The 12297-nt window shown below is 39.8% G+C and overlaps 2 protein-coding genes across 2 annotated transcripts; both read right to left on the bottom strand.

Moving 5' to 3' along the window:
- On the bottom strand, positions 397–867 carry LOC104789371 (probable H/ACA ribonucleoprotein complex subunit 1). Its single transcript, XM_010515080.1, has one exon. It carries the CDS (start codon positions 865–867, stop codon positions 397–399), a length of 471 nt encoding a protein of 156 aa, XP_010513382.1.
- On the bottom strand, positions 8720–11133 carry LOC104789370. The gene is made up of 2 exons (XM_010515079.1): positions 9957–11133; positions 8720–9774 (listed from the first exon to the last, which is right to left on the bottom strand). Exons 1-2 carry the CDS (start codon positions 11131–11133, stop codon positions 8720–8722), a joined length of 2232 nt encoding a protein of 743 aa, XP_010513381.1.

Genomic DNA, 12297 nt, shown 5'->3' with positions numbered 1-12297 from the left:
GACAAATGAACCATCACCAAACTTAACCTTTCCTGTGATGTTCATATCTAGGCTTGAAAAGAATTCTTTCTTTCCCGTCATGTGGTTGCTAGCACCGTTGTCAAGATACCATATACTCTCACTGTTAGTATCATAGTTCTTGGGAAACACCTTATCCTCGTTCAAGAACACCACCTCATGAACGTAAAGTGCATCAGCTTCATGAGTTTCATTCAAATTTGTCTCTTGATGTGCAACTTCTTTCGCTTGACATGAAGATGCGTAGTGACCCGGTTTATCGCATCTCCAACAAATTATTTTGGATAGATCTTTCTTCTGGTTTTGATTCTGGTTTTGGTTTTGGTTTTGTACTTGCTCTGTAGTATCTCCTCCATGATTCTGGCCATTGAACCTTCCTCATCCTCTGCCTCTGCCAGAATTATCTCCACTGTAGTTACCACGACCAAAACCACCTCGACCATATCCACCACGACCATATCCTCCTCGACTGCTTCCTCTTCGACCATAACCTCCTCTGTTATAGCCTCCTCTGTTTCCTTGATATCCACCGTAGTTTCCTTGATTGTTTGAATTAGAGAACATAAGTTTTGCTTGGTCTTCACTTCGGGTCTCCTCCCCNTGAACCTTGATCTCCAACTGCAGGATGAGTGACTCGGGGATGGATTGGAACAGTAGATCAGTTGCAACGTCGTTCATCTTCTGATCGGTGGATCCAGGATCAATAGTCTCCCACACCTCGCTAACTCGAAGCGTGATTCTCATACGCATCGACCAAACGGTATAGTTTGTCGATGTTAACATCGGACATTGGATGGATGGTGATCCAAGGTCCTTGGTTCGCGGCAACGGATTTGAGTCGTCCCCCATACTTGGTTATGAACAGCTTCTCCTTCACAACCTTGATCTGAGCTACAACCTTAGCTCTGATACCAAATCTAAGAACAAAGAGCTTGAAGATATAAGAACACCTCTCTTATATTATTGATTTAGAAAACTCTCTCAAAAACTAAATCTCTCTCTCAAGTCTTATGGAACACCTTTCCATAGACTCTTATATTTATAGGTTTCTAATTTTCCTAAACCTATTAGAATTAACATATTACATTTTATTAATCTTAGGAACTTTTCCTTTTTCCTATTCTATCTCTTTTGGCAACTTCCTAGGAGATAGCTTCTTCCACAAGTTGGAATTATCCAACAAAGAACAGGTAAAGGAGCCATTCTGAATTTTGTTGATATGTTGCTGCAATCCACTTTCCCAATTAAGTAATTGATAATCCTGTGATATTAGATATTTTCTTAGAATTTTTGAAATTAACTTAAAAACTCAGAGAGAGGACTGCGATTCCAAGTTGGAGCACAGATATATGCCAAAGCTAAGAGAAGTTAGAGACGCTACTATATGATCAAAATAGAGGAATGCTGAAGGAAATATATATATATATATATATATATATATATATATATATATATATGTCAAAGTCTTAGTAGAAGAAGAAGAAGAAGTCAGATAAACACTAACAAAGAAGAAATCTAAAGAAAGAAACTCAAAATACCCTCACAAATCAAGAGTGATTGAACATGGAAGGTAGAAATCGAAGATCATTACAAGATACATTGAACGATTTCGAATGATTTCGATGTAGAACAAACAAAAATCATATACCTAGTCGTTCATGGTGGAAGTGAAGAACATGAAAATGCTTTTTTTTGTTTTGGTGGTTCTCTACAAATATAAACTTCACACACCTCAGAAGCAAATAAGAGTATTAATTTATTATTCTCACACCTTACGTTTTTAATTTCATTAATAGGGGAAAAAATACCATCAACTTTTATTAATAAGAAATAACTAGGCACCAACTCGCACTATGTGCGGACAAATCGATCTTAATAAAATATTATGAGTAAAATTATTATTTGAGATTTAAGATTTGTTTTTGCAAAACAAAATATGTAAGTAAAGCTTTTTCGTTTATTCAAATTTGCATTTATTTTCTGTAAAATACATTTTACCAGTGAAATATTTGAACTTGTAAAAGAATTTTAAGGTGGTGTAGAAAGTTTTGATGTGTTTTTGTGTTTCTAAAGATCAAATTCACATATTTTATGTTTCACATTATCATCTACATCACTATGCCATTAAATAAATTTATATAAAAAAAGACTTTTTCGAATAATCGATTTAATGTAAACTAATCCTAAGTTTAAAAAATGCAATAAGAAAAATATATAAAAGTGGTAAATAAATGAATAATTTTTTTTGTTGTTTGTGAAATGTAATTTACTTATAATAATTAAATATATTATGAAAATGATAATTAAATACATTTCTGGATTTTAATTGTTGATTAAATCTTTCATTTTTAAAAGTTAATAGGAAAACATTGGCTTATATATGTCAATGACATATTTATATAAATAATAATGAGTTGTGAGGTCATTTATTTAAAAAAAGCACATGAGCTATGTGAGCGTGACACATTAGCTTTTGTATGAAAGTGTTTCTCTATTAGTATATATGGGATTTGGTGAATAACCGAATCCTAAAGCTTTAAACCCTAAAACCCTAAAATCGTAAAACTTTAAAATCGATTGCTATGAGGTTTTAGGATTGCTTAGATTGTTTGCAATTGAATTGATTATGCCATGATTAAAAAATAAATTATTGTTGATTGATTGCTTGAATTCGGTTGCATGAAAACCTTAGAACTATAAACCTAAATTCGAATCTCAAAGAGGAAAATATTAAACTGATTGTTCTAGGTTGTTAGAATCCGATTATGTTTGATTGTTTACTAAAAATCAAAACCATAAAATCCTAATTAAAATCGGAATTACATGTTTGTTTATTTGGAAACTGTACAATCAAATATACTTTAGTATAATAGTAAAATTGTTTTGGGGAAGATAATTATAGAAGGTTAATAATAACTTTATACTTTTTTGTCTTTCTTTCTTAAAAACAAATCAGACAGGCACACACAATATCATCAGTTTTGTAATTACGGTTATTAGTTATGATACTGATTTAAGTAAACTAAACTATTTTGTTTCTATCATAATGAATACACACACCTCGTCATAATCTTTTAAAATCTCACCAAATCACAAACTATTTTTTCTTTTCTCAAATGAAATATCTAACAATTCCACAAAACATCACAAAAACCTCCAAAATCATGGTTCAATACACTCCTAGGCTAAATTACTATCCAGTTCGTAACAAAACTGAACCGGTTTATTACTGGACGTCGGACAATTTAGCCCTATCTACAAATTGCATACCGCCATTTACATTGTTAGCAAACCGGACTCCCACCGTGAACGCGACCACAGGGATGCGTTTGGCCAGACTAGAACCTTCCACGACACGTTCGAAGCGGTGGAACACACCTGAACAAAAAAGCACAATAAAGAGAAAAGAGTGAGTCTCTACGTAGTCAATAACAATTCATAGAATACACTTTAATAACGTCTCTGAGATCTGCAATTCAATAACGTCCCTCTCCCCATGAATCTAATATTGCAAATAACAGGAACAATCGAGCTAATGTCTTGGTATCATTGGTAGTTAATGTTCTTTACTTTCTAAGAATCTAACTCCGGTTAAAAACCTTATGGCTGATAGCAAGAACTCGGGAAAGAGTTAAGACAACACAATTTTGTCGGTTCAAGACTGTCATTTTTATTCAACATAAGAGGATCGGAGAATACCTTTGATGACTCTGCAGATCAAAAGTAAAGCAGCATTTTCATTTTCTTCCTCTGATTTTTTCATACTCTATTATGTATTAGTTAAGAAAAGTTTTTTAGATAGTCAAGTGTCTAGATCACATCATATAAAACCACAGAGACACTCAAAAGATTTATTTCAAGGTCGCTGGTGAAAGAATACAGTTTTGTCGTCATGAACCAGAGTCTAATCTTGGAGTGGAACAGTCAGATGGTGAACCATTTATGGAATGATACAAAACAAGATCAGCTCTTTTTATCAAGTGAGGTTTGCAAATAGAAAGTTGACTCTAATGACGAGAAGTGAGGTACACAAATGAAACTCCTAACAAACATGAACATATGTTCTATCTCATAGAAATTTTTGAGCATATGTTCAAGAACTGATGTTCTTAATTTCTGATTTCCAGGGCTTGGTCAAATTTTTTCTAAATTTCTGTATTTGTGTTAACTCTCACATTTTCTATTGGTTCATCTCAGATCAAGTATGTAACAACCAATTTTTATGGCATGTCACAGGTTAACTTATACCACAAGTAAACCATACTTAACCGAAAAATCCAATAATTCAATTTAAACGTCTTTCAAACCATCCTTTAAACGTTAAACTGAAACTAACAACCAGTTCGATAAATCCAACAGTGGAAAATAAAAAAATAATCTCCAGCTCCTAACACCAACACCAACTCTATCATCTACTCCTCATGGTTACCTGCAAGAGAAAGAGAGGGATGAGCAATCTAAGATTACTCAGCGAGGGCAAGCCTTAGGGCTCACGAAGTCTTCATACACAAACATGCTTAGACCATCACAAAGTCTAAACTTAAGACAAGCAATCAATCACGTGTCAACGACACTCAAACATAAAACAAATGAGACTACGTCCCATAGACAACGCTGTGCATTGCGGGATTCCTCATGCTTTCGCACTTCTTCCTGCACATTTCTGTCGCCGTACATTACGGGATTCCTCATGCTTTCGCACTTCTTCCTGCACATTTTCATTACCGTGCATTACAGGATTCCTCATGCTTTCGCACTTCTTCCTGCACTTTTTCACTTGCGTATCCGGATTCCTCATGCTTCTTGCACTTCTTCCACGCACAACGCGTTGGCTCGTCAGCCAATCCTAATCTACCCGTATTCCGCGCCCGTAGACCACCACACAACTACAAGGAAAATTCCTTGTAGGACTCTCTGCGGCTCACCCGCTTCTTCGTGCCTCTCGGCACATTTTCTCCCCACACTCAAACAATTTACTTTATCATACAAACATGCATATCACACACCACGCAATCCGTTTTAAATATCTAGTTCTTTTAATTTTCAAATCCTATTACTAGTTCTTTTTTTCCTTATCTTTTATTTAATAAATATATATTATATATATATATATATATTATTATACACTCAATAATCAACTAAGATTATTTATATATAATCCATAGGTATACTTGGCTTAACCTTAAACTAAGTAACTATCTAAACATATCGGCATATGAAAAAGACACCAACTAGTCCTCACCTTAGCAAAATGGGTTGGTTCTAGGGTAAAGACCAGCAACAACAGAAATCCAATCCAACAACGACAATGATCTCAATCTGCAATATTATCAGATTACCCGATCAATGATTATATTCCAATATTAATCACTGATTTAATCTAATAACCGAAACTGACTTAATTGTGCTGGTACNCATATCGGTATATGAAAAAGACACTAACTAGTCCTCACCTTAGCAAATTGGGTTGGTTCTCGAGTAAAGACCAGCAACAACAGAAATCCAATCCAACAACGACAATGATCTCAATCTGCAATATTATCAGATTACCCGATCAATGATTATATTCCAATATTAATCACTGATTTAATCTAATAACCGAAACTGACTTAATTGTACTGGTACTTCACAAATAAATTAATTAGATGTAGTTTAATAATTAAATCAAACTAACGATCTAATAATTTATATCCCACAATTTAATTCACGTACGACCACATGCTCCCCGTTTAATACCACTTCCTAAACCAGCCACAACACACGGTTCAACAATATTAATTTAACGAACGTCATTGACAACATACGTAAATAACCATGCATGACACCACAACAACTCATGCACGTACGTTCCATAACTTCCTGGTTTAGTTGGTTACGTAATAGTTTAGCTATGAACGAGCAACACATCGCAACAACAACAACACGAGACATAGAGCTTGGTCGTTACCTCGTTCTGCAATTTTCCGCGACGGCTTAACTTGACGAACTGAACGGCGAAGTGGAAAACTCGGCAACACAGATCTGCGGTGGTTCAAGCTTGGTGATTAGATTGGTCCCAACAATCTATGAAAACACAACATAGTTCTCGGTTTGGTTCGCGGATCTTACCTCTCCGGTGAAGACGTTTCACACGGCGGCACAGGCTGAGTGCGGTGACAATCTCCGGTGTCTCTAGTAGTGCTACAAGGGTTCGCAACAAGGTTCGAGTTAGGGCTGTTCCCAAAACGATAGAAAACTAAAGACTCGAGTTATGCGGAGGCTTACCGTGGAACGTGACGGCCAAGGGTTTGTGAGGCTTGTCTCGAAGTTTGTCCCTTTTTTATATACACACGCGGGGAGATTAGGGTTTGGTTTGGGCTTGGCTCACTAATGGGCTCGGTTTGGGCCTCACGGTTTAATTCTGGAACTGGGTCGTTACAATTCTCCCCTACTACAAAGGAATTCGTCCCCAAATTCGACCCGTCATCACTTTTGTCCATAAAAAGTTCTAGATAATCCAACCGCATTTGCGTTTCTGATTCCCAAGTATCCTCTCGGATCCCGTCTCTTTCCCAACATACCTTGACAGACTTGATTACTTTCCTTGACTTTCCGTCTCCTAACGGTCCAAAATTTTCACAGATTTACTCAATGCAGTTAAATTCCGGTTTAAATCTGCCGGCGGATTCGGTAATACTAATTCTGGTTCTCTAACAACTTTCCACAAAACTGACACGTGGAAAACATCATGGAAATTAGATAACTCCTGAGGTAGTGCTAAACGGTAAGCTACAGCCCCAATCTTTTCTGTAATCACATATGGTCCCATATATCTTGGCTTAAGCTTCTTTAACTTCCGGTTTTTATGCGCTCCTATGAATATTCTCATTTTTAAATACACTGCATCACCAACCGAAAATTCTAAATCCTTCCGACGTTTGTCTGCATAACTTTTTTGCCTGTCATGGGCTTCTTTAAGCCTGTCCCGGAGCAGTTCCACTTGCTTTATAGTCTCTGTGACCATCTCGGGCTCTAGGTCCTTACGTTCCCCGACTTCTGTCCAACAAAGTGGTGTGCAGCATGGCCGACCGTATAAAGCCTCGGACGGTGGCATCCCTATGCTGGAGTGATAACTATTGTTATATGCAAATTCCATCAACGGTAAATACTTAAGCCAGTTTCCCTCCCAGTCAAGTACGCACGCCCTCAACATATCCTCAAGCGTCTGAATTGTCCTCTCAGACTGTCCGTCCGTCTGGGGGTGATACGCTGTACTGAGACGTACCTTTGTTCCCAAAGCCTTCTGAAAAGCCTGCCAGAAAATAGAAGTAAACTTTGGATCCCGATCTGACACGATGCTATCCGGCACCCCGTGCTTTTTAACAATCTCGTCCAGGTACAACTGCGCTAGAACATCTGCACTATCAGTTTTCTTGATGGGCAAGAAATAAGTAGTCTTGGTGAGTCGGTCCACGATCACCCAAATGGCGTTCTTACCACCTGTGCTCGTTGGTAGCCCGGTGACAAAATCCATAGTTATCATATCCCATTTCCACTCAGGTAAAGGCAAATTCTGAAGTAACCCACTCGGGACTCGGTGCTCCACTTTTACTTGCTGACATGTCTGACACTTAGATACCCATGCAGCAACATCACGCTTCATATTGCCCTAATTGTAATACCGCTTCAGGTCGTGGTACATCTTAGTTGACCCTGGGTGAACTGAGAATCGCGAACTATGCGCCTGTGCCAAAATCTCATCCTTTAAACCCTTATCATTAGGCACCCTAACTCGGTTCTTATACATACACATACCATTCTCTGCCGTGTGGAACCCCTCCACATTGTTTTCCACTGCCTTTTTCAAATCCGCGTCAAGTTTTTGTGCTTCCCGGATTCTCCACAGTAGGTCAGCTTGATTCACCACTTCTAAACCAACAACGTCTTCCCCAACCGATGTTGCACAAATACTCAGTGCACACAAAGTGTCTTCCAGCTCCTTTATCTCTTTTTCTCTTGAGACATCAGTTCTCCGCCTGCTCAATGCGTCAGCTACCAAATTGGCCTTTCCCGGATGATAGGCAATGTCCAAGTCGTAATCTGCGAACAACTCTACCCATCTCCTTTGCCTAAGGTTGAGGTCTGATTGAGTGAATATATATTTCAAACTTTTGTGGTCTGTAAACACTTGAACTTTTTCCCCATACAAGTATGATCGCCAGATCTTTAGAGCGAATACAACTCCTGCCAACTCCAAATCATGGGTAGGGTAATTAATCTCATGTGGTCTAAGCTGTCTAGATGCATAAGCGATGACCTTTTCGTCTTGCATCAACACGCAGCCCAATCCTGTTCATGACGCGTCTGTATACACCACATATGGTACCCCTGGTTTTGGTAGTACTAGTATAGGTGTTTCCGTCAAATGCCTCTTCAATTTCTGAAAGCTGCTTTCACACTCCTTGGTCCACTCAAACTTCACATCCTTTCCTGTGAGTCGAGTCATAGGCTTAGCTATGCTAGCAAATCCTTCCACGAATTTTTGGTACTACCCTGCCAAGCCCAGGAAACTACGGACCTCAGTAGCGCTCTTAGGCGTTGGCCAACCACTTATCAAGGCTATCTTTTCTGGATCCACCGACACTCCAGTTTCTGAAACAACATGCCCCAAAAACCCAATCTTCCTTTGCCAAAAGCTGCACTTACTCAACTTCCCATACAGCTATTGTTCCTGCAGTTTGTCCAACACTATCCGTAGGTGTTCCTCGTGTTCCTCACGGCTTTTAGAATAGATTAAAATGTCATCGATGAATACTATCACACACTTATCCAAGTACTCCCGAAAAACATTATTCATCATCTTCATGAACGCGGCTGGTGCATTAGTCAACCCAAACGGCATTACTACAAATTCGTAGTGTCCATATCTCGTCCGAAAGGCTGTTTTTCTTATGTCTTCCTCTGCTATTGAAATCTGATGGTACCCGGATGCCAAATCAATCTTTGAGAACCATGAAGCTCCCTGTAGCTGATCCAACAACTCATCAATTCGAGGCAACGGGTACTTATTTTTGATGGTAACCTTATTCAATGCCCGGTAATCAATGCAAAGTCTGAAGCTACCATCTTTCTTTTTCACAAATAGCACTGGTGCTCCCCACGGTGAACTACTCGGCCGAATGAACCCTTTATCTGTAAGATCCTCCAACTGACTCTTCAATTCTGCCATTTCTGCAGGTGCCAGACGGTAAGGTGCGCGTGATACAGGTGCCGTCCCAGGCTCTAGTTCAATAGTGAAGGCATCTCCTCTGCTTGGTGGCGGCCCTTTTAAAGACTCAAAGACGTCCGCATACTCTGCCACTATAGGAATATTATCAACTCCAAGCTCCATCTCCTCCCCCACTACAGAAATCGTAGCTAGAAAGGCATCATTTCCTTTCTCTATCAGCTCCTCAGCTTGCATCATGGATATGATGGAAACCCCTCCACCCATTTTTACGCCTTGAAATGTTATCTTCCCCTCCGGTCTCGAGAAATGCACACGTGCTCTGTGGCAATCCAATACAGCTCGGTGCTTCTTTAACCAATTCATCCCGAGAATCACGTCATAATGATTAATCTCCATTTCTGCAAGATTCCCAAGCAGTACTTCTCTGTTTATCATGATAGGAACATCCTTGTGAACTCCGGTAGAACCCAATTTTTCCTTTCCCACAGTACCAATCCTCTTTGCCTTTGGGATAAATTCACCATCAAAGCTCCAATTCTGAGTAACGCCTGGCTTAACACAACTGAGGGTAGCTCAGTATCAAATAGGGTGTAAGCATTCCATCCTCCCACTAAAACCGATCCTACACGGTCATTCTACTTCTAAGCAAACAATTCACAAGCAATAATTCTTGAATTTACCAATCATAGAAAAATTAAAATAGCACTGGATAAGTTTGACATTTACTTACCAGCTATTGGCTCATTGTCCTCATCCTCCTCAGTCTCAGCCATCATCACACGAGGTCCAACATTTTGACGTTTTGGAGGTCGCGGCAACTGCTCTCTAGGACGATTGTTGACCTGCTGTCTCCCAACTTTTCTCGGGCAAAATCTTGCAATGTGTCCTTCCTGACCGCATTCGTAACAACTCCTGATGGTCCTAGTTCGAGTACAATCCTTCAGAACATGACCCGGCTGGTTGCACCCGAAACACATTAATGGAGTTCTCACAGTTGTTGCATCCCAAGTCCTCTTATTAGAGCTAGAACCCTTTGCAAGTCTCGCCTGTGCTGCCTTGTTCTGACTCATCTCCTTTTCCAACCCAATCTCCAAATTAGCAGCTTTCTCTACCAAGTCAATCTTACTGCGGTAGTCATACATCTCACACCGATTCTTGAGCTCAATCCTCAAACCTCTCAGAAACCTGCGAATTAACTCATCCTCATTCATGAATCTGCCAGCAAACCTGCTCAGTCGATCAAACTCCCTTTCATACTCCCTCACAGTCATGGTGCCCTGACGAAGTTCCAGGAACTCCTCCTCCATACGATCCATAGCCTCTCTGGGAAAATACTTCCTTGAGAATTCGGTCTTGAAATCTGCCCAAGTCAGCTCATATCGTCCATGTGCCTGGTCTACCACCTTCTCCCACCATACCAATGCCTCATCCTTCAGATACTGCACTGCCAAGTCCAAGCGATACTCATGCGGACACCGAGCATTATCAAAATTCCTCTCCAGTCTCTTCCTCCAATTGTCAGCATCAATAGGATTAGACTTTCCACCAAAAGGCTCCATGCCCATGTCCTTCAAATTTCTCATGGCCTCCCAGTATGACGGACCCTGCACCTGGACCAGCGGTGGAGGCGGTGGTGGTTGCTGAGGCGGGACTACCCATTCTGGTGCATCATGTTGTGGTGCATCCTGCTGCGGTGGAACCACCTCTGGTGCTCCTCTCAAATTTGGCTCCCTTTGCATGAATTCCTGGAACCGGCGAAATTGCTCAAACATAGCCATCTCATTAGCTTCCCCTGCTCGAGCTACATTAGCATGCACGACTTCCGGCTGTTCATCACGCACTGGGCTCTCAGCCCTCACTCTTGGCTGCACTCTAGCTGCGGGTTTCCCTCCACGTTTTGGCGGCATCTGAATACAGAAGCAACAAACAAATCAGCCTTCTTCCACAGGACTGCCTTTCCGGGGCGAAACCGGTTTGACATAACCTAAGTCTCTGATACCAAAATTGTAACACCCAATTTTTATGGCATGTCACAGGTTAACTTATACCACAAGTAAACCATACTTAACCGAAAATAACCGAAAAATCCAATAATTCAATTTAAACGTCTTTCAAACCATCCTTTAAACGTTAAACTGAAACTAACAACCAGTTCGATAAATCCAACAGTGGAAAATAAAAGAATAATCTCCAGCTCCTAACACCAACACCAACTCTATCATCTACTCCTCATGGTTACCTGCAAGAGAAAGTGAGGGATGAGCAATCTAAGATTAGTCAGCGAGGGCAAGCCTTAGGGCTCACGAAGTCTTCATACACAAACATGCTTAGACCATCACGCAATCTAAACCTAAGACAAGCAATCAATCACGTGTCAACGACACTCAAACATCAAACAAATGAGACTACGTCCCATAGACAACGCTGTGCATTACGGGATTCCTCATGCTTTCGCACTTCTTCCTGCACATTTCTGTCGCCGTGCATTACGGGATTCCTCATGCTTTCGCACTTCTTCCTGCACATTTTCATTACCGTGCATTACAGGATTCCTCATGTTTTCGCACTTTTTCCTGCACTTTTTCACTTGCGTATCCGGATTTCTCATGCTTCTTGCACTTCTTCCACGCACAACGCGTTGGCTCGTCAGCCAATCCTGATCTACCCGCATTCCGCACCCGTAGACCACCACACAACTACAAGGAAAAATTCCTTGTAGGACTCTCTGCGGTTCTCCCGCTTCTTCGTGCCTCTTGGCACATTTTCTCCTTACACTTAAACAATTTATTTAATCATACAAACATGCATATCACACACCACGCAATCCGTTTTAAAACATCTAGTTCTTTTAACTTTCAAATCCTATTACTAATTCTTTTTCCTTACATTTTATTTAGTAAATATATAATATATATATATATATATGTATATGTATTATTATACACTCAACAATCAACTAAGATTATTTATATATAATCCATAGGTATACTTGGCTTAACCTTAAATTAAGTAACTATCTAAACATATCGACATATGAAAAAGACACTAACTAGTCCTCACCTTTGCCACAC

The sequence above is a fragment of the Camelina sativa genome, chromosome 5, assembly GCF_000633955.1.
Source record: "Camelina sativa cultivar DH55 chromosome 5, Cs, whole genome shotgun sequence".
Taxonomy (NCBI): Eukaryota; Viridiplantae; Streptophyta; class Magnoliopsida; order Brassicales; family Brassicaceae; genus Camelina; species Camelina sativa.
This window is presented reverse-complemented; position numbering and strand designations above follow the sequence as displayed.